Source organism: Vulpes lagopus, chromosome 11, assembly GCF_018345385.1.
Source record: "Vulpes lagopus strain Blue_001 chromosome 11, ASM1834538v1, whole genome shotgun sequence".
Classification (NCBI taxonomy): domain Eukaryota; kingdom Metazoa; phylum Chordata; class Mammalia; order Carnivora; family Canidae; genus Vulpes; species Vulpes lagopus.
Genome location: NC_054834.1, coordinates 11,687,440 through 11,711,151, shown reverse-complemented (window position 1 = coordinate 11,711,151; position 23,712 = coordinate 11,687,440). Strand labels below are relative to the sequence as shown.

The 23,712-nt window shown below is 37.5% G+C and overlaps 1 protein-coding gene across 2 annotated transcripts in view; it reads left to right on the top strand.

The window, feature by feature from the left end:
- Nucleotides 1-23,712, top strand: part of STARD3NL (STARD3 N-terminal like) — a 52,994-nt gene that overhangs the window by 15,787 nt on the left and 13,495 nt on the right. For both annotated transcript variants that reach the window (XM_041723252.1, XM_041723253.1), the window contains 3 exons: nt 12,802-13,069; nt 18,695-18,772; nt 21,725-21,802. In XM_041723252.1, coding sequence (XP_041579186.1) covers nt 12,845-13,069; nt 18,695-18,772; nt 21,725-21,802 — 381 coding nt within the window. In that variant the 5' untranslated portion in view covers nt 12,802-12,844. The remainder of the gene's footprint in view (nt 1-12,801; nt 13,070-18,694; nt 18,773-21,724; nt 21,803-23,712) is intronic.

The window sequence follows — 23,712 nt, the reverse complement described above, 5'->3', positions numbered from 1 at the left end:
TTGAGTTAAGGCTTATAGGATGAGTCAGCCATAGAGATGAGGAGAATAGCACTCCAGGTAGAGAGAAAAATACAAGTAGAGCTTCCAGAGAATGTGATTACTTTAGGGAAGTGCTTATGATTTTTAGCATGAGTGGTTCTGGAGAGGGAGGCAGAAGTAGACCAGGTGGTAGGTTAGGCAAGATTTAAGAGTTTGAGGTCTACCTGAAGGTCTGAGGAAATTATTTAATAGATGATCTCATAAATTTAATTTGCTTCTCTAAAAAATTTACAGGTATCGGATGAGAATTCTTTTTTATTAGAGTATCAATACATTTTTTTCTTATGTGTCTTGTCTTTGCCCATTTTTCTAATTGAATTTTAAGATTTTCATTATGTCTTTAAACACTTTTAAGTTTCACTTTTTTTTAAATAATAAATTTATTTTTTATTGGTGTTCAATTTGTCAACATACAAAATAACACCCAGTGCTCATCCCATCAAGTGCCCCCTTCAGTGCCCATCACCCAGTCACCCCCAACCCCCGCCCACCTCCCTTTCCACTACCTCTAGTTCATTTCCCAGAGTTAGGAGTCTTCATGTTCTGTCTCCCTTTCTGATATTTCCTACCCATTTCTTCTCCCTTCCCTTCTATTCCCTTTCACTATTATTTATATTCCCTAAATGAATGAGACCATATAATGTTTGTCCTTCTCCGATTGACTTATTTCACTCAGCATAATACCCTCCAGTTCCATCCACGTCGAAGCAAATGGTGGGTATTTGTCGTTTCTAATGGCTGAGGAATATTCCATTGTATACATAAACCACATCTTCTTTATCCATTCACCTTTCTTTTTTTTTTTTAAATTTTTTTTTAATTTTTATTTATTTATGATAGTCACAGAGAGATAGAGAGAGAGGCAGAGACACAGGCAGAGGGAGAAGCAGGCTCCATGCACCGGGAGCCCGACGTGGGATTCGATCCCGGGTCTCCAGGATCGCGCCCTGGGCCAAAGGCAGGCGCCAAACCACTGCGCCACCCAGGGATCCCTCCATTCACCTTTCAATGGACACCGAGGCTCCTTCCACAGTTTGGCTATTGTGGACATTGCTGCTATAAACATCGTTAAGTTTCACTTCTAACGTAAGATAGAGACACCTTTGATTTTTATATACTGATGTTTCTCTTTGTAGATGTTCTTACAAATTCCTCATCCTAAAATCATTTATTTACCTGAAGTTTCTTTTACTACATAATGCGTGCAAGTGGTTTTGTTTCATTAACTTAAATGGAACCTTCAATATATTTTGACATATAAATTTCTTTCTCTGTGAGCCAGAAAGACTAGTTATTTTCTTTTGCAACTGAATTTTGATGGCATATTTATCATCTGTAGATGTTTTTTGCAGAAGTACAGGCCAGATGGTTTATAAGTAATGAGTTTTCCTTGATCTTTAGTGGCTTTATTTATTTATTTATTTATTTTTCATTAAACTAACACTTGGTGTTTGGTTAATTTCCTCTTACAGTCCAGATTTCTGACTTATACTGATAGAGCAACATTGTAGCCTCTCTGTCCACACGTGTGTCCCTAAAGATGGGCACACACTCCTCTTCTGATGCCTCTTGTTCCCTGCCACCCAGCATTGCAGTTGTTAATTTTTTCTTTCAGTTTGCGCTTTTTTCTTATATCACTAATATATTACCCTGTCTCTTTCAAAACACGGAGAATGAGAGACTTGAAAGAGCCATACTTGAAGGAAAGTGGAAGACAGTAGATGTCAATTTGGAGATGAAGAGTCCACAAAGTTTGAAAGTATGCCAAGGGATCCCTGGGTGGTGCAGCGGTTTAGCACCTGCCTTCGGCCCAGGGCGCGATCCTGGAGACCCAGGATCGAATCCCATGTCGGGCTCCCGGTGCATGGAGCCTGCTTCTCCCTCTGCCTATGTCTCTGCCTCTCTCTCTCTCTCTCTCTGTGACTATCATAAATAAATACATACAAATCTTTAAAAAAAAAAAAAAAAGATTAAAAAAAAAAAAAAAAAAAAGAAAGTATGCCAGGCCTCCTAAACTGAAAACCAGTCAAAATTTATATAATTTCAAAGCTTTTTGGCTTATGTGAATCATGTTTTGTTCATGCATACTTTTGAAATGCAAAGAAACATTTTTTTTTTGCAAAGAAACATTTTAATGGGTAGAAATATCTGCCTTATTGCGTTTAGTTTTTATTTGTATGAGTTTTGACTTATGTATGCCATGTTTCGGAAATACATTTGAATATAGGAATCCTACTCATGGGAGCTATTGTGAGGCTTAAATGATTCCAGTGTAAGTTAAGTACCCAGTACTCTGGGTAACTCAGTCTGTGCTAAGGAAATTATTCATTTTGCTACTAGGCTAATATATGGTATATACAGTGTTATATAATAACATGTTCATAGATAGGATATAGGATATGTTTATACTTGTGTTCTTTGTCCTTGTATATTCTTGGTCAGATAATGTCAGGATTATGCTAGCCTTATTTAATGATATGATAGCTTTTTTTTTTTAATGTTCTGGAACAGTTTGCAATATTTTACCCTTTTTAAATCAAATTTTGAAATACCGAACAAGCTGTCTGGCTCTAATTCCTTTGCTATGTAATTCTTTGTAAACTTTTTTACTTTTCTTTTTTGGGATGGTGCATTGTAGTCAGGCCATCTACATCTTCTTGATTTAGTATTTCCAGTCTAAGTTTACCTATTTTCCTATTTCTTGGGTTTATTTATATATTTTAAATTTGTGGAATTTTTCATCCATTTACAGAGGTAGAGAGTTTAGTATAATGAATCCTATTGTATCCATCCCCCAGCTTGGAACATTTATCCTTCTCCTTTCTTCTTTAGGATTTATTTATTAATTATACTCTTGTTTTTTCTTTTCTTTAATATTTTTCCCTGTAGGATACTTGTGATTTTTGTAACCTTATAATTTAAGTCTCTATTTTTTTTATAAGTATTTTATTTATTCATGAGAGACAAAGAAAGAGAGAGGCAGAGACACAGGCAGAGGGAGAAGCCGGCTCCATGCACGGAGCCCAATGTGATACTTGATCCCGGGACCCCAGGATCATGCCTTGAGTCGACGGCAGACACGCTCAATGGCTAGGCCACCCAGGCGTCCCAAAATGTCTAATTTTTAAATTTTATTCTTTATTTAAAAAGTAATTAAAGCACTTTAAGGAAGTGAATTTTATAAGTGCAACTTTCCACTATTTTTACTGTTATTTTTTTATTATACAAACAAATTTTTTTTTTTTCAGAGTAAGGTGTTTTACTTCCATTATATCCACTTTTCATCCTTGATATAGAAAAGGAAAAAATGAAACTTTACATTCAATATCAGAGAGTTTCATGTGTTCTTACTTCAGTGATTCTATAGTAGAACATTTTCAGAATTTTTTTTAGATTTATTTATTTATTTATCTATTTATTTATTGAGAAAGAGAGGGAGCAGGTGTGCACAAGCAGTGGGGAAGGCAGGACAGAGGGAAAGGGAGAGAGAGAGAATCTCAAGCAGCTGAGTATGTGGAGCCTGACGTGGGGCTTGATCCCAGGACCCTGAGATCATGACCTGAGCCAAAATCAAGAGTCAAATATTTAACGGACTGAGCCATCCAGGAGCCTCTTCAGAAGTCTTTTATAAACATCTCCATATGAACATTTTCCTAAGGTCTAACTATCAGTTTTTAAATTTAATTACAAAAATTTTTAAATATATTTATCTCAGTAGTTATTTTAGAAAGTACTGCTCTGAGTGTCTATTATGAATTATTTTTTCTATATACAGTTCCAAATTTTAAGACTTATTGAATTAGATTTTTTTAGTAGTATAGTTTTATGCTGAAAAAAATCTAATTCCATATAAGAATATTATATCTTCAAAATAACATATAGTCTGTGATGGAGCGGTTAAAAAATAATTATCAAGCTTTAAAAAACTTATGTATTCAAATAATTTGCATCCATATGTATGTCATTAAAATACCAATAGAATTTTTAAAAAAGTAAACTATTAAACCTCCCATTTTGATTGTAATCTATCATTTACTTAGCTTTTACATTTTATTCATTTTTAAGATGCATGTTTTATCTCTGTTCTTTCTGGTAAGGCATACGTCATTGATACTGAGTGGTAAATCTTACACCTGATTTCAAATGTATTACACTTGTCTAAATATTAGCTATATTTGCTTAGTTAAGAGGATATATGTCAGAATCTATATTCTTATTAAGAAGCTTTAGCTGAACTTACCCTGCCTTTTATTGGTTATGAATTAGTATTCATACTCAAATACTGGTAAATTTGATTTTAAAATAAGCAAATGTACTGTATTACCATGACAGAGTCAAGTTCATTTATACTATCTCTGTTTTGAGCCTGATAACTGTGGTCATCTTAATAATTTACTTACAGAAAATTATTGATAATTGCATATAAGTCCACAAATAAATCTGTGTGATACACCACATTAATAAAAGAAAGGGTAAGAACTGCATGATTCCCTCAGTAGATGGACAAAATACATCATCCTTTCTTGATAAAAACCCTCCACCACATAGGGACAGAAGGAACATACGTCAACATCATAAAAGCCAAATATGAAAGACCCACTGCGAATATCATCCTCAATTGAAAAAAACTGAGAGCTTTCCCCCTCGGGTTAGGAATATGACAAGGATGTCCATTGTCACAACTGTTATGTATCTTGTAAGTTTATAAGGAGATATTGGAAGAATACTCGAGTGAATGTATGACTTTCTATACATCTCTTTTGTTTTTGGAATGTCACTACTTGCATATGATACACAAAATATGCTAATATTTAAAGATGACTACCATTGAGAGTTGGTATCTCTAGGAGTTCTCAAAGAGCAATGCTTTTGAGGATCATCAGGCGACATCCAGACATTCACTTCCTCCAAAATTACTCAGCAGCATCATATAGTCTTTGTTATAATACAGCTCTTTCTCTTGATTCCCCGAGAAACTTGATTTGTCACCATCTGTTTATAGAGCCCCATGGGTTAATTCACATCTCACATATGCAGTGAATACTGTAGCTGCTATGTAGACTGTTTATTTCAAGCTGGTCAGTCTATTGTTTATGTATCTACACTATGACATTTTAATAAGAAACAATTTTTAAAAGGTAGTAGGAGGCATGCAGGGAATTATTAAATTGTTCAGTGACAAAAGGCACTGATGATACCTTTATACCATCATATTAATCATAGAAATAATCTGGCCCGTGGACTGGAGATACTGAAAATGCAACAGTCAAGGTACTCCCACTTGAATATGCCAGGCTAAATACAGCTTCCGTATGCTGTGATAGTCCTTTTCTGTCTTCTGGACTGACCTCCATCCATCCCTTTTCTGATGGGCACATTTCCTCTTCCCCTCTTGAGGGATGTACATATGTCCTGTCAGTGTTCTCCTATCTTGGTCTGTGAACCATTTTACTTCTTTAGGAACACAGTACTTCTACTCTGATTGTTGATGTGTTGAATTTATTGTTTATCAGAGAGCAGTATTATTTTAATTGTTTCAAAATTCTCCTCTTTGCTCCCCCATTGTAGCCCTGATGATATAGGCAGATCTGTAAAAAGCTTTGCAGAGTTTTTATACATGCATATACATTTATTTTTTAAAAATATTTCACTCAATTGTTAAACTTATAGGGATCTACTGGCAAAATTTGACTTGTTGACTGAGGAAAGATTTTTTTTTTTATTTGAAGTAATGCCAAACAGGGTGATTTAATTTAAGTGCTTTATAGAATTTTTTACTAAATTTTTTACTAAAATTCAATCCTAGGATAATTGTCTTTCTCTGACTGACTTACTTCACTTAGCATAATACATTCTAGCTCCATCCGTGTCCTTGAAAATGGCAAGATTTCATTCTTTTTGATGACTATAAAGAACATACTGAGGGATGCTGAAGAAGACATGGGTGAAGGATGGGCTAGCTGGGTGGTGGGCATTAAGGAAGGAGGGCACTAGTGATGACCACTGAGGGTTTTATGTAAATGATGAATCATTAAATTCTACTGAAATCAATATTACACTGTATGTTAACTAAAATTTAACTAAAAACCTCAAACAAAATAAAAGATAATAAAATTCAATCCAATAGCCTAGATTTTAGAAATATTTTTGTAGACATAGTTTGAAGTATTATATGGCATAAAGTAAACCAAGACTTTTGAAATGTGGACATAGTGGTAGTGGGCTATTTGCCCCTCAAAAAAGGGTTTGTTTGACCTTGATTTTGTTAAACTGCCTGTAGTGCTTTGTAATCCTGGTTCTCCAGCTCAGGAAGCCCAGGTGTTGCACAGAGGCGTCAGCTCCTTAACTTTGCCCACTGCCAGTCTTTCTAAAGCACTTTCATCAACATTGTACCAGACCTTTACTTTCCAGGCTAAGATCGACATACCTCATAACACCAACAGCATGAAGTACAGGGCAATGAATTATACTTTTTCCTTGTTTAGAACATCTTTTCTACAAACCACTTTGGAGGTTTTAAAATATATAAGCAGCTTCACTTAAGCAAACATGAAGTAGACATTTTTATATTTTACAAAAGGTTAATAATTGAGTTTGACATGTAGGATATCCAACTCTTAGGCATGGCAGAGCTTTGCTCACATCATACTGATATCTTTAAAATAGGAAGGTTGTTTCACTATGTTTTTTGACACTCCAGGTTGGCTTTAGCTCCCTTCCCACATCCTCTCTTTCTCTGCATGTTTATTCTTTAAAGCGTCTATGTTTCTTAGTTACCATGCCTCTTTCTCTTACTGGCAGGGCATGTTTGTAATTGTCAGGTTATTTCCTCAATATTCCCATTTCCCAGTTCTAGCTGTTTAATCTTGGAACCTTTAGACTCTAGATAGGACTTTTGCCATGATAAACTAGGTCTTATTACATGTGGGCCTTGCAAGAGGATAGCCAGCTGAGGCTGCTTCTTCCTCCCAAAGAAACCCAGTCCTATGATAGAGTGGGCACAGCGAGGCAGCCCATGTCTCTACGAACTCTCAAATTCATTGCCTACATCCCCAGCATTTAAATACTAAGGAACTCCTAGTTCCTTTTAGTAATCTGGGAGGAGACAGAGTGATGGAGAGGAAAGAAGTAGAAAAGTAGAAGTAGAAAGAAGAGTAAAAGAAGTTTTAATCTTAAAATATATTTTAAAGTATCTCTTAGATGGGCATGTCCCTATAATCCACATAGGCCTCAGATTCTCTTTTCTTTATTTTTAAATTTATCTTAAGAATTTAAGATAATTTAAGAAAAATTAAAATAATTTTTCTTAAGAATACATTTGTTTTATAGGCAAGAATAACTTTGGTAACAAAGATGAAGAAAGCTTTGAAACAATATGATGAGACTAGTCTTCAAGTGTTAATTCATCTCCTTGTCTATAAAACAAGGAAATAGGTCAGAGTGCCAAACTCAAATGCCTCCAAGCTATATCAAAACCTAGGCCAAGTAGAAAGTGCATGCCCCATCTAAAGAGGTCAGCAGCTTCTTGACTTTATTGTCATGGTAAGGAAATGCAGGCCTGGAAATTCTATTTTTAACTTTTCAAGGGAAGCTGCACATCTGGATTTTTATATGAAAATTTATTATTTAAAATGTTAGCGATTAGTTCAAAATCTTGGGAAACAATGTGCAAGACCAATCAAAACATGCCTATAAGCCAAGTCTGCTCCCTAGCCCTTTGGTTAAGATGATGACTTAAGTCTGTCTAAAATTAAGTGATTTTAAAGTCTGTCATTCTGACACTCTCTTGGAGAACATACAGTGTCCTGGCTGTTGCCAGAAGTAGTACAGAGAAGAAGCTTGGGTGATTGGGTTGAAAGACATGGTTTGGCACCGTCAGTAGGTGCCTAGAGGCTCTCTCTACTCCTCCTAGGAAGGTAACAAGAATGTGTGGGACTTTTGTCTGATGCTAGCAGTGGTAGTGAGTGCTCAGAGCAGCTGCTGTTTACCATCTGGATAGTATCAGTTCTGTGCTGAAGCAGATGGAGTTGAAGTTTTGGCTCAGCATTTGCACCCAGCCTGGGGATGAGTGCAGTAGAAGAATACCAAAGATGTAAGCATTTCTCCTTGGTAGCAGAAAGGATCTTAGTTCTTTTTGTTTCGGTTCTTGCATGTGGGAAGGATATCATCATTCATGAAGCTACCAACATAAATGGGGCATAGTTTTTCTCCAATTCTGGTAGTGTGGAATTAAGGAAAGAGAATTAAATCAAAGAGCAGCATATTTATGCTGTAGGCACTGCTGAAGTGGCCCTCGGGTAAGCCACCATAAGGCGTATATGTAACCTGTGGTGTTACTAGAGCAACTTGTTGAAAAATTAGAATGAATTACAGGTTTTTGCCAATCATGCAACCAGAGCATGTGTTGGAAAAATTAATATTCATCAATTAGCCTAGTTTTGCTAATCTAAACAACTCTAAATCTTACCTGGGTCTTCTTTGTGAAGCTAATGAAAACAGTAATCCCTCTTTCTAGAAAAATGCCCATAGTAAATATTGTAGTATATGACTTCTGTTGTGACAATTCACCTCTGCCATCATAGTGTGAAAGCATCCATAGACAATAAGATTGGGTGTGGTGGTGTTCTATTAAAACCCGATATTCAAAAACAGGCAGCAGGCCATTATTTGACCTTCAGGCTGTAGTTTGCCAACCCTGGTTTAGAACCTTGATAGCTGTGCTGGATTGGAACGTTAACCAGCAAATACTACTTCTCCTCTTCTTTGAATGGAGCGTACATCCCAGCTCTGCTGCCTTCGGGCATGGCCTTGAGATATACTTTGGCTGATAGAATATGAACAGACGTGTATACAAAGATTTTAAATGTATTTACATGACCTAGCTTGTCTCATGTGCTCTTGCCACTTGCCATGAAAAGAACATGACCCAGATAGTCCTGGTCCAAGGAGGAAGACAGACAAAGATCAGAGTAGATGGAACACACAGTTTGAAGCCAAGTTCTACTGTCCCCAGAAGCCTCATTGCCCAGCTGAGCCTCTACTAGATAAGCTGAACTTCAGGCAACCTATAGACCTGTGAGCTTGAGAATAAATGTAGATTGTCTTAAGCCACTGAATTTTAGGCAGTTGTTAAAACAGCATAATTATAAAAATAGCTGGCTAATATTATAGTACAGGAAGATATTCATCTAGGCAGGAAGATAGGAATCTCATTTTCAAAAACTGAAACAACAAAAGGGGATTCTCATCTCCTTATACGAAGCCAAGAAAAAGATAAGGAGATGTTTGTCTTTTTTTTTAATAATTCTCCACCCCACTCCTCATCCCCCATATTTTTTTCCAATAGTTGGAAAAAATCTTGAATTGTAGATTTAGGTTCCTGTGCATACAGCTGATCAATGCGTAACACCCACGTTACAGAGGCTTAGCTTTCCTCAAGCCAACCCCAGAGAGGCTCTCAGTACCAAGAACTGAATATTCAGTAGTTCCAAAATTATAACTGGGCGAATATCCAAGCTCTTCCTTAGAAAAAACAGTTGTCGTCTCTTCCATTCAGAGAATTTTGAAAGCCACTGTGCTAGATGGTAGAATGGACTTAGTCAACAGTTGTTTTGTTCCCGCCATGTGCAGTTATACTGTGGTAGTTCCTGGGGCACAGAGGTGTGCAAGTCAAACTCAAGGCCTTTACGGAGCACACTGACCAGCAGGAGAGAGAGGCGAGTAAATGGGTAATTAGGGCACATTGTGGTAAGCAATACCGGAAGTGGCATGTCTACAGTCCCAGGGGAACTTGAAGATGTGCTTGACCCTGCCTGGGGATTGGAATGTGGCGAGCATTTCAGTGACGTCTTCCTGGAGGAATCCACACTTGAATCTTGGGAGAACAAGGTTAGCATGAAGTCCTATGACTGTAGAGTTGGAAGGGGCTTTATGTAGTACTCTTCTCTTTTTTTATACATTAAAAGGAAGCTCTCCCTTTTAAGATTTCCCTCTGTCCTAGGGAAGGATCAGTCTGATAAGAATCAGTCTGCTCACGACAGTCTGTGCTTTGAGTAACTATTGTTGAAGATATATAAATATCTATAAATTTTAGCTAGTTAGCAGTTGTGCACATGCATCTAAAAAATAATGTAATGATCCTCATTTCTCAAGGCAGATGCATACCATCGTATGGTGTCAGGTTTTAGTTTGAAATAGACTCGATTTCTAGGGTTCGTGTTTTGTTACCATTTTTTATTCATGAGGAGTTGGCTCAGGGAGGGAGGAATGAATGAGCCTGAGAAAATGATCTAATTACCTTGGAAGTGATTTTCTTCCTAAAAACAGTCCTGAGTTTCAGTTGTGAATTCATTGGATTGTCTGTACAGTTTAGTAGACTTGAGAACTTAATTTTTAGATACAGTTGCTAATAGAATATTAGGTTGGTTTAAACACTATTTAGATTGGTTTTTCTTACTGTAGAATGTATTGTTACAGAAATAGGTCTGTATTTATCTGGGTTCAAATTTAGAGAGCATTTTTGGTGTCTTTTTGAACTCTGAAATGTGTGTTTCATCACAGAAAACACAGTTGCTTTCCTTTTTATTGTTTTAGAATTAACTCCTAGAAGCCTGGCATGTAAATTTAGTGTTTTGCAAACTTTGTTTTAAGAGCAACTATACTGGGGAATATGCCAATGGTATTCCTTCCCCTAGGATGGTAATGATCTCATTGAGAAAGAAATTGTGTATAAATAATTTTGGTTTTTGGAATTTTTTATTTTATTTTACAAAGCACTGCAGTGGACTTCTTTGAGCTTTTCAGAACGTCCAAGATGATGTTATCTACTGTCACTCGGATGTATTGAAAAAGTAGGGAAGAGCCTCATAAAGTCCTGGGACATCTGTCCATGACTATAAAAATATTACGTTTGAATTTAGTCCTTCCTGTTGTAAATATACTATGTACAAAATAGGGAATCTGAAAATATGGAAAAGGAAAAGGGGGGATATAATATTATCAGGGAGAAATAATCAGTATTAACATTTGATATGCTTCATATGTACATTCTTTTAAAAATTTGGTTTTATTTTTACAAAATTGTGAACATACTCTGTATGTGTATGTGCGTTCCATTTAATATTCAGAGTTTAGGCTAGTTACTATTGTAATATAAGCCTTCTTCTGACTTCTAAATACTGTATAAGTATTTCAATGACTACTGTGTCTGTACTATGATTTATCTATTTATCTATGATTATTACCTTTCTGTTAGATATTTAGATTGTTTTCTAACCAGAACTATTATAGATATATAATGATAAGGTCTGCTTAACAGAGACACATACACAGTTCATAAATATGTAAGTGTACATAAGTGTATAGCATTTTGAATATTCACAAATCAATATACCACTGAAACCACAACCTACATCCATGCTAGTACTACTCAAGCCAAGAAATGGAATTTGACCAAACTTGTGAGCTCTAGTCAACTTCTTGCTCAAGAGTAATCACAAACCTGACCTCTACTGACATAGATCAGTTTCTGTCCTGAAGGTCTATAGTTAATTTTCTCTAGGTTTGCTGAAGTAAGATGACTAGCCCAAGAAGGATGAATATTTTAAAGCATCTTAGTTTATGTAACCAAATTGCTTTCAAAAATGTTAATTCATTTTATTACCACATCTATGAAAATGTGGGAAGGACTTTTGTTCCCAAATGTGGGAAGGGAGAGAAGTGAGGGTCATGTGTAAAGAAATAGTTCTGGACTGTGAATAGGACCAAGTGGGACTACAGTGCTTTAGGAAAATCTCAGCAGTCTGTTAACAAAATCTATTTCACTCACCTTGAAAATGCTTTTCTTTATCTGGACATCACCAGTCACTATGCTAGAAAGAAAGGAATCTGCATTTTTCCTAGATCTGGACAAAAGTGGCACACAGACTTCTGCTTGCGATACATTGGCCAAAGAAAGGCTCATGAGGTTGATAGAGCCAGGGGTATAGAATCCTCCCGTGGGGAGAGATGCTTTGGGAGGGAAACGGGAATATTTGGTAAACGACACTGTTCACCATACTGTTTCATGACTTTGCATCACCTGTGAGGTGATCAGACCACTTAGATTACTAATCTTTTACCTTTATTATAGAAGCACATCCTGATCTTGGGGAGAGATGGCCCTGGATCTCTAGATAGAGCTGTAACTTGTGTAATTAGCACAGAGGTGTTTGCATAATGCTGAACTTTGGTGGTGGTGGTGGGGGTTGTACTTCCTTTCCAAGAAGAGGCCAGGAAACATGCTTACTCATTCAGAGGTGATGGGGAAATGCATTTCCTCTTCAGGAATATGTTTTTCCTGTCTAGTTTAGATATTCTGGTTACCTACTGTCTGGGGAGCTTTCAGAAAATGTTTTCCTGGTTCAGGAGAAATGACACAGAGTTGGAAAGGTTTTCTCCCTGGCACAGCAAAGGACGGGTCTGCTCTGGATTATCAGTTATACCTTTCTCATGTGGTTAGCATCCTGTCTTTTCTCTTTAATACTGTAAATTTGCATTCTTCTTTATTTCATTCATTTCTGTAACAGCTCTTTTGTAGTATTGATTGATAACATCTAGAATTGCTTCCTATTTCACTTTCTCTTTATTGTCTTCATCAAAACAAATGTCTTCAGTTAAGACACTGTTGCTCATTAAAGAAACAGTTGCACGGTGGTGGGTGGTGGGGCTGGCATGGTGGTGGTAGGTGAGCTCTGATTTAACACAAAGCTCTCCTTTCTCTAGGGATGGTGAAGTTGGAAAAAGGCTCCTTTAACCTTCCTTCAGGATGAACCCCCTGCAAGAAGACATGGAAAACGCTCTCACAGGGAGCCAGAGCTCTCACGCTTCTTTGCGCGACGTCCATTCCATCAACCCTACACACCTCATGGCCAGGATTGAATCCTATGAAGGAAGAGAGAAGAAAGGCATATCTGATGTCAGGAGGACTTTCTGTTTGTTTGTCACCTTTGACCTCTTATTTGTAACATTACTGTGGATAATAGAGTTAAATGTAAGTGTTTTTTTCCCATAACTTTATATAAGAGTTGTTTCCGAGACAGGAAACAATTTTCTTATTTTTCTCATCATTTCTGTCTCATTTCGTGAATTCCATGTTCTTTTCCAGCTGATTTTGACTTTTCTTGTGCTGTATTGGCATGTTTTAAAGCAAAGCCAGAAAAAAAAAATAAAGCAAAGCCAGGTCATTTAAAACTCACTTTGAAGTTTGAATTCATGGTGTTTTGCTCTATACCAGGAGTGAGCAAACTGCAGCCTGGGGGACAGATTCATCTGGCCTTTTTTATAAAGTTTTATTGGAACACAACCCTGCCCATCCATTTACCTATTGTTCATGACTGGCATTAGTGCTCAGTGCTTGACTTGAGTATTTATTTCCTGACCCTTTTCTTGTTCCAGAAAGGTAACATGCCTCTGGAATATGTTTTAGCTGTTAAACCTACTTTTCTAATCCCCATGTTTGAGATTTTTCATGCATTCTTTACTGTTTCAGAAAGGGACTATTCATATTTTATGGAAAAAAATGTTGTAGAAACATTTGGAGGTTTATCTCTGTCTTGTCAAGTCTATGCAGTTATATTATCATATAATTGTCTGGACTAATACTGTCCAATGGAAATATAATGCAAGCCTCACAGATGATTAAGTTCTCCAGTTGCTACATTAATAAAGGTAAAAATAAACAGATGAAAATACATTTAAATAATATATTATATATCACCCAATAGATTTGTTTTCTCCCAAAGCCTTGGCTCTGTTTATATTCCTTACCAACAAATAGGAAACTTCCAGAATGCTTTCCTCACAGGCAAGAGTTGTTTAAAACCAATCAAGCCAGTGATAAGACATCGTAATTTAGAAACATCGTAATTTAGAATATTTTTTATTATTTGTCCCACATGTATACTTTAAAGACAATATTTAAATTAATATGTATTTCAAAGGAGTTAAGGTTTCCAAAGCTAATGACTGTGTATTAAGAAATGAAAAGAAATACATCTTTTAACAGGAAAGCATAGCAGTAGTTTTAAGGGAACTCACTTAAAAATTTTAATTTTAATTTAATTTAATTTTAATTTTAATGACAGCACAAAATCAAAGCATTTATTGATGTACCAGTAATATCACTATCTGCTTTTAAGTGAGTGAAATTGTGGGAGGGGGATCACACTCTCTCATCCTTTCTTACTGCTTCAACAAAATTGAAATGGAAGTGAAGTGGACTGTGCACTGTTATTCATCATAGGGGATCGGTTTTTGCCTGTATGCAACATGTTATAAAAAAAAAATCACTAGGCCTTGCAATTAAGAAAGGTATTTTTATTTAATTTTTTTATTGAAGTATAATGAACATATACAGTGGTATATTAGTTTCAGAACATAATGATTCAACATTCCTGTATATTACTCAGTCCTCACAATAAGCATAGTCGCCATCTGTCACCAGACAACAATACTGCTGTCTCACTGACTATATTTCTTATGCTGTACTTTTTATCTCTGTGACTTATCTGTTTTGTAACTGGAAGCTTATGCCTCTTAATCCCCTCTATTTCATGCATCACCCCACCCACCTCCACTCTGGCAACCATCAGTTCTCTGTACTTAAGAGTCTGTTTTGTTTATCTCTTTGTTTTCATTTGTTCATTTATTTTGTTTCTTAAGTTCCACATGTGAGTGAGAAATCATATGGTATTTGTCTTTCTCTGACTTATTCCACTTAGCATAACACCCTCTAGGTCCATCCACATTGTTGCAAATGGCAGGATCACATTCTTTTTCATGGCTAATATTCCAGCGTGTGTGTGTGTGTGTGTGTGTGTGTGTGTGTGTGTGTATACACCACATCTTCATTCATCTGTTGATGGACACCTGGGTTGCTTCCATTTCTTGGCTATCGTACAATGCTGCAGTAAACGTAGGGGTGCATATATCTTTTCAAATTAAGATATGTGTTTTAAGACTCAACTTTTCCACTGACTACTAGTTACCCCTGTTGGAAAATTAAAAGACTAAATAAGAATATAGTAAAATAGCACATCTTGACCTTTTAAGCAAAGATTTCTTTCTTTCTTTCTTTCTTTCTTTCTTTCTTTCTTTCTTTCTTTCTTTCTTTCTTTCTTATTATTAATAAATGATTTATTAACATTTAGTTTCTAATTCGGTTTGTTTTATATTGTCAGTCCTGACCTGGGTTTTTCATCCCTTTAATTTGTGGTCTGTCTCTAAATCTAATCACTCACATCCATTGTTCTTTTTACATGTCTCTACGTTTCCTGAGTGCTAGGGCATAGGGCATGGTGAACTCCACAAAAAAAATTATATAAGATTTGAAGTTTGGCTGAGGAGATAAGACACGTATCTTATACTGCCTTGTAGTGTTGGTCTTGAAAAGAGGAAAGAAATAGCACAAAGGGTGTTAGGCTTTTGGCAGAGTAATGGGACCCAGCTGTCCTATGCAATCATAACAGTAACCAAAATACTTTGCCCTCATCTATGACTTTCAAAGTAGCCAGTTTTCCTCCTTGCTTCAAGGAAGCAGGATTCTCAGGCCAAAAATGAAGACTCATTGTTTATTAAGTTGCTTGTTTGTTTTGTATTTCTCACGCTCCACATCCAGGGGAAAAGTAAGCCCTGTCAAATCTGCTTGTAGAATATATCCAAAATGTGACCTCTTCTTTCCATTCTATAGTTGGTCCCCTCAACCATGCCGGTGCTAGCACTCATCCAAACTACTATACCAGAGGCCCAGCCGATTTCCCTATTTCCACTCTTGTCCTCCTAATGCCCATTCTCCTCACAGAAGCCAGAGGGACTTTTAAAAGTAAAAACACAAATCAGATAATGTTACTTTCTATTTATAACCCTTCACTGACCTACCAGAGCACTTTGAATAAAATCCAAATGCTGTAAAATGGCTTGCACAGCCCCAAGGAGCTTCCAGACTTCCTTCCCCACTCTCTGTTCTGGTCCACCCAGAGCAGCCCAGACGTGCCTCCTGGTCTCACAGTGTAACAAACTCTCTTCTCTTGGGGGCCTTTATACTAGTTGTTCCTTCTAAATGAAATGGTTAATTGCCTTTATCTTGATGCAGATTCTGACTATCATGCTGGTAATCTGTCAGTTTAAATATGACCACAGAGAAGCTTTCCATTTACCACTGGACCAAAAGAAGTCAACCATTACTGTGTCACCCTGCTCTGCTTTGTTCTCTGCATGGCACTTATTTTCTTGTTTGTCATCTCTCACTGCTTGGTAGAATGTAAGTTCCATAAAGACAGAGATACTATTTTGTTTACTAAAGTATTCATTGTATTTAGAACCATACTTGACGCTTAATACATTTTCAGGAAATATTTGGTGAATGGATAAAGATCTTGTGGCAGTGGTTTGCCAGTTGGATTACCTTGCGGACAGATTGGTTCTAAAGCTGTTAAAGGAATCCCATGTACAGTGGTGGGACTAGGAAAGAAAAAGCTAACCTTAGAGAAATACTAAAAAAATAAGTATGCTGATAGAGTTACTGATAGGCTGGTTTTATCATCCCCGGGGTCCAAAAACGACTCTGAAGATTTCTCGTGTTGGAATGTAGAAGAACAGGATGAGCTCTGTCAGAACTGTGAGGAGAGGTTCCATGTGAAACTAAAGACGAGTCTATAGTGGACACCCTGAGCTAGAGACAAAGATTTTGAAATAAGATTTAGAGTGTAGGTTGGAGCTACAGATGTAGATTTAGATTTCCCTATTTAAAGGCAAGACAAAATCCATCTTTTTTTTTTTTAAACTTTTTTTAAAAAAAAGATGTATTTATTTTAGAGAGAGGAGAACATGAGCAGGGGGAGAATCAGAAGGAAGAAGGAGAATCCCCAGCAGACTCCATGCTGAGTGCGGAGCCTGACATGGGCCTTGATCTCACAACCCCAAGATCATGATCTCAGCTGAAACCAAGGGTCAGCTGCTTAGCCAACTGAGCCACCCAGGCACCCTCCAAATCAGGGTCTTTTAAAGTGTGCAGATACTGTAGAAAACCTTTTTTCTACTGACTGTTGATTGAAGAACTGCATGAGCAGGTTGTTGGCCGTTCTTAGGAGGATAGAGATTAAGAACCCCTCTTTACTGTAGGTCAGTTGGAATAATCATTCTTCTAATATTTGAGATATGCTAAGTGTCCTTAGTCTGGAGACACACAGCGATAACACTGCATGATTGTTTGGCTTTTAATAATTATTTTTCTTTGCTCCCAAGTTTTCCATTCTATTTGCTATATAGATCTATATTCAAGCAGGTCAGTAGCTAGTCTGCACAAATTACACAGAAACCGAAACCTCCTTAGGGGATTTTAAAGTACCAAATGTTTTTTATGGTATATTTGCATTTAAGCAACAAATACAAATACTTGTAAAAGTTTCCAAGCCAAGAGGATCCATTCCTTGTGGCAACTTTAATTCCAGTTTGACCAATTAGCAAGCCTTACAAAAGCATTCCTTAATTGATTTTCTCCTCATTTATCCAGGTCTTTGGTCCATCACCCTTCACTTTGTCCTTTTTCAGATCATCTCCATCAGTTTGCCAGGATAAACAATGTCTGTACTCCAGATTGGAAATGCCAATTTACTGTTGCATGTCATGTTCCCTAATCCACTGGCCCTAATGATTCTAGTGTCTGCTTGACTACTGCATTAACTGTCAGACACACGTTCCATTACTTGATTTTTTAAAAAAGATTTTATGTACTTATCCATGAGAGACGCAAAGAGAGGCACAGAGACATGGGCAGAGGGAGAAGCAGGCTTCATGTGGGGAGCCCAATGTGGGACTCGATCCCAGGACCCCGGGATCACGAGCTGAGCCAAAGGCAGACACTCAACCACTGAGCCACACAGATGCCCTATTATTTTATTTAAAAAATTTTTTTTCTATAAGTGTAATATGTAGAGTTCTGAGCTTGATCATTTAAAAGTCATCTTGGTAGGAGAATTGGCAGAGGAAAGTTTGTAATCTTAGGTCTGATTTTCATCATTTATTATAACTTCAGCACATATGATTGTAGGTCTGGTTTGTCCCTCATTTCATTACCAAGTTAAAAATATATGTTGATAAAAGTGCAGGGTTTTCATATGCCAGCAGCAAATAAAAAAGAAAAACCAGAGAGGATATCTACACTTCTATCCCATGTTATTGATCTTTGCTAAGATTAGAGGACCTGTTGGCCTTCCAAGAGCTAAAACAATGGAAAGTGGTCAGAGAGTGAGGGCAGCTCTGGACAAATGTGAATTGTCTCCCTTAAAATTACACATTTGTATAATTGAAGATTTTATTTAGAAGAAAAAAGAGGCGGTTTTTAAAAACATTTTAATTTGCTAAAATAGGAACTACAAACAAGGCATTGTTTTTCATCATACATTTATATTTGTTGAATAAATGAATTCAGAATTGAAGTGGGAAATGCTATTCAACATTTTTTCTATTAGAGTTAATGAGTATTTTGTTCCTCCTATTTTAACATTTCAGGGTTCTAAGAAGGTAGGCAGAAAAGCGCATACAGAACCTTACATGTATGTTTTCTTGTATTATTTTCACACGTAAATGTCTCATTTTTACTTCTCACTCTCCTTCCTAGGTGAATGGAGGCATTGAGAACACATTAGAGAAGGAGGTGGTGCAGTATGACTACTACTCCTCTTATTTTGATATATTCGTAAGTATTTCCTGTTTTACATTTCACTTCAGATATGATGAATCTAACCACAAGTGAATTTCTTCTGAGTCGATCACACACTCTATGCCATTCTCTTTCCCTCTCTTGAACCCTGGTTTTCCTTCCCTCTCAGTTTCCGTACCAGTCAGTGCACTCTCACTCTCTTTGTAATGAATCGTCTTGTCACAGGAAGGAAAAAAAAATGATTAATGAGAGATAAGGAACGGCAAGAGAAGGAGCCTTTTTAAAAAATATATATATTTTTTTTATTGAAGTTCGATTTACCAACATATAGTATGATACCCAGTGCTCATCCTGTCAGGTGCCCCCCTCAGTGCCCGTCACCCAGCCACCCCATACCCTCACCCACCTCCCCTTCCACTACTCCTTGTTCATTTCTGAGAGTTAGGAGTCTTTCATGTTTTGTCACCCTCTAATTTTTCCCACTCATTTTCCCTCCTTTCCCCTATAATCCCTTTCACTATTTTTTACATTCCCTGTATGAGTGAAACCATATAATGATTGTCAGAAGGAGCCTTTATTCTTTTCATAGAAGCCAGTGACCCACCCTAATCACTAACAGGAAAATTGACCTCTTTATATAACAACACGATGAAAATGCCATTCCTTTCCTGCCTTGAGATAGATTTCTGAGTGTACTTCATTAATATACAACATTTCATTTTTCTATAATTGGAGTTTTCAAGGAAAGTTATCTGTTGATAATTCTGGGCAACCTTAGTTAGTTGTAGAACTACACAGATGTGATTCTCTATAGACAAGGCCTTCATTTCATTCAAAAGAATGCTTACAATCTTTCCAGGGCACACTGTGACGCGCACTGGGTTTGGTATATCTCCCCAGTATCTTTTTATAGTTGATAGTGTAAGTAAATCAGATTGTAACATCATGTTAGGTGTAGTGTGGGCAATTCATATTCACCGTGAATTCCTCCAAATTCATTTTATCTACTTTGTTCACTACCTTCAGAAGCTTTATGCACAGTTGTTAAGAGCACGACAGTCAGAAAAACTTGGGTTTGATTCACACCACTATCACTATTTGTACATCTTTTAATATATTGGGTCTAAACTTCAGTGTTTTCATATGTAAAATAAGATTACCCTAGTTCTGAAAAGTAAATGAAATAATGCATGGAAAACATTTAGGCCAATGATTGATACATCCTGGAAGCTCAGAGAACCACCTGCTGTCACTATCATCATCATCATTTTTGGTTGAGAATTTTCATAATTGAGTAAGTATATTTTCTAGTGGTTTTCAGATTACACTAGAAGGCTTTTTGTTGTTGTTGTTTTATTTCTGAAGGGGCCTGCAGAAGTGTGTATGGGGAAGGAGCTGTGACTCCCAGTAAGCAGAGGTTAGGGTTCCCTGTCATTGACATCTTGCAACCCAAGTAGTTCCATTTTTCTCTGTATGATATGTTTGACTTCCAATAAGATTGTGTTGAAAAAGTGTTTGGTTGCTACAGAATATTTGGAAAATCACTAATATAATTTTAATTCCCTCATTTTTCCAAGTGAGGAAATTGAGTTTCTTTGGTTCGGTGTCTTGACTCATCCCAGGTCATTAAAGTTCGAGGCAGAGAGTGATAGATCCCATATTTCTTGACATTTCTTTCTTCAAAAACAATTGACCTATAATAGCAAGATTGATTTCCCTTTTTCCTCTTCTTTCCCTTGCCGAATTTATGTTAAACTAGCCTCAGCCAGGAAACCAGGCTAATCTATCAGCCAGATCTCTGAGAGTTGTCTGTCCTTTATGCTTAGGAAGTCAGTGGTCCTGGACAAATAGTCAGGGCCCATTAGCTCAGACTAAAAGGATTGACATGTCTGGCCTAGAAATGGACACAGCCTCCAGGAAACCTTTGGACCAGGGAGACTTTGAGATAGAGGGCTGAAGAAGACTTATCCTTTTGCCAAATCCAGAATGCAGGGCTAGAATTAGAATGAATAGAGAAGCTAAACAGTTTGCAGATTGTTGGAAAACACATTTTTAATGAAAACAGCAAATTAAAACAAAACATAACCTGTGACCTTCATTTACGTAAAAGGATCTTAAGTGTGGTCCTCTGGTCAGTGGCTGCAAAAAGGCTGTCAGCCTCCAGCCTTTCAGCAGTTTTGATTAGTGAGAAACTTTTGGCAGACTCCTGCCCTCAGGCACTGCTCAAGAGTCACCTGACTTCTCTATCCACAGTAGGCATGTCTTCCAAGGAAAATTGGTAAAATCTTACTCTATATGTATTCCTTACTAAATGAGAATTACAAAGACAGCTGTGACATAGTGGTTCAGTAGAGCCCGACCACCTGGGTTCAAGTCCTGGCTTCCTCCCCAAGGAGTTGTGTGACCTTGTATAATTTTTCTATCTACTTTATGTGTATAGTGGGATTAATGACAGTAATTGATACATGGGATTGTTGACAAAGGGATTACATGGGATAATAATACACATGAAGGATTTCACAAATGTCACAGAGCTACCCTAAATAATCGGGTGGTAGCTACTTGGATAGAACTCTCCCAGTACCCCTGTAACCCAGAGCTTTACTAAGTGGACTTTACTAAGAACCTGTCTCTTTCAAAAGTGAGTGTCTGTACCAGGAGTGGGAAAGTCAACTCTGAGAACATTCTCTCCAGTCTTAACAGCATATCAGAAATATATGTGTACTCAAATAGAAAGGAAAAATAAAATGGTGTTTTATTTTTATAAAAATAAAAATGGTGTTGATAATGGGAAGTGAATTTGAATCCTTATTTGGGCAGTATTACATAAATTCTAAAGCAGAGGTCCCAAATACAGGTCTGTAGCCCAGTGCCAGTCATCAGTTAAGTCAGAATAATAAAGACGCTTTGGTGAGTTCTTCATAAAACTCCATTATTTTATATTTGTATCTGTTTTTTAAAACTTACTTTGTCTTTTTCTTAATACAGCTTTTGGCAGTTTTTCGATTTAAAGTGTTAATACTTGCATATGCTGTATGCAGACTGCGCCATTGGTGGGCAATAGCGGTGAGTATGTCTGTGCGAGTTGTTCATCTTCTCCAGTGCTGGTGGCCCAGGCCTGCTCACAGCAGCAACAGGCTGGGAGAAAATGTGCTTTTCATCTGGGTTGAATTCTGCTAGCTTCAGTAGGTTCAACACTCCAGGGCTTCTTTCCAATGGCAATGAGTAACTAGCTTTGTCTCAACGGATACTGAGCCAAATGAGGAATATAGAGACCCAAAAATGGTTCTTGGCCAAACACCAATGCACCCTCTACCTCATTTTGCAAATGAATGATGAGATCAGTACCTCTGTCATAAAGATACTTGTGAAAATTTCCCCTTTGGTTGAAACTGCTTGGTAATTCTTCATGACTTGTTCTCTCCTTATTTTGATCATTGCCTTTCTTGCTATTTTATTCCCCTCCCTCCAATATCAAAGGGAAAAGTTCCTGTCCTCCTTTTATATTGTTACCTTCAGGCTTCTTGAAGTCAGTGGTGGTTTTTTGTTTTGTTTTGTTTTGTTTGTTTGTTTGTTTTGGCAGTGGTGTTTTTAAACATTTATTTACTTTAGAGAGCTAGAGCACATAGTGGGAGCAGGAGAGGGAGAGAGAACTTCAGGTGCACTCCCTGCAGAGCTTGGAACTGGAAGTGGGGCTCAGTGTCTCAACCATGAGATCCTGATCTGAGCCAAAACCAAAAGTCAGACACTTAACTTAAGGAGCCCTGAAGGCAGTGGTATTTTTCCTCGTCTCTGTTTCTTCACATCTGGCACGGAGCCTTGACACTTGCTCTTCACCATCAGTAAATATTTACTGATTAAAAGAAGAATTATAAGCCGTTCTGCCTCAGTTATTTTTGCCACTTCCACAGATGTCTGAACACTCGCCTTTTGAAGAGCTCTAATAAGGCAGGTGTATGGGGATAACATTGAGCTCCCCAAGCTGGAGGGAGCAGCTCCAAAATACTTGCAGTTCTGCTTCTGGAGTGAGGCCTCGGTGTGTGTGTGTGGGCCGGGAAAGCTTGCCCAGCTGGGGATGGACCCTCTTCTAAGACATGGTCCTCCAGGAGCCAGCTCTTCCGAGCATCCACAGAATCACAGGCAGGACATCAGACCCTCAGCTGAGTCCCAAGCTAATGTGTCTCAGATGTAGGCTGACAGCATTAGCCAGATTTGACTCCCTGTCCTGAATATATTTTTACTGATAACAAATAGCTGTGATTGTGTCTTTCTGATTTTCTTCAGCCATCCCATTTGAGACATTCTACTCCAAAGTTTCTTTAACGTACACTAGTGTTTGTCAGGCCATCTGCCTCAATATTTGTTTCAGAGGCGTGAGTGATACTCAGTGAGTTTTTATTATTTATTTATTTAAAGATTTTATTTATTTATTCGTGAGAGACCCAGAGAGGCAGAGACACAGGCAGAGAGAGAAGCAGGCTCCCTGCGGGGAGCCCGATGTGGGCCTCGATCCTTGGACTCCAGGATCATGCCCCAGGCCGAAGGCAAGCGCTCAGTCACTGAGCCACCCAGGGATCCCCGAGTTTTTAGAAAGTATCCAATATCTACTCCAAATTATGAAACGATAGGTCATGCTTAGCACATCCATTTGATTATTTTTTATTTTTCCTTTTAAAAACATTTGCAGAGAGGGGTCAGCTAGCTGGAAGGAGGACTCACCTGGTACCTAATAAGGTACTAAGTGTCAGCCTATAAAATTAATTTGTGTCAGAATGTAAAATGCCTCCTCTCTTTCAGACACAGCTCACTCTGGCTGGGGTGTGTGTGGGGGGAGATATATATATATATATATATATGTTTGCGTGTAGGGGGGTGATTTGCTAAAAAATACTGACTCTGCAACTGTGTTTATACTCACAGAGCTTGACACCCCATGTCCCCTGATCCCTGTTCTGTCAGGCTCCTGCTGGTATCAC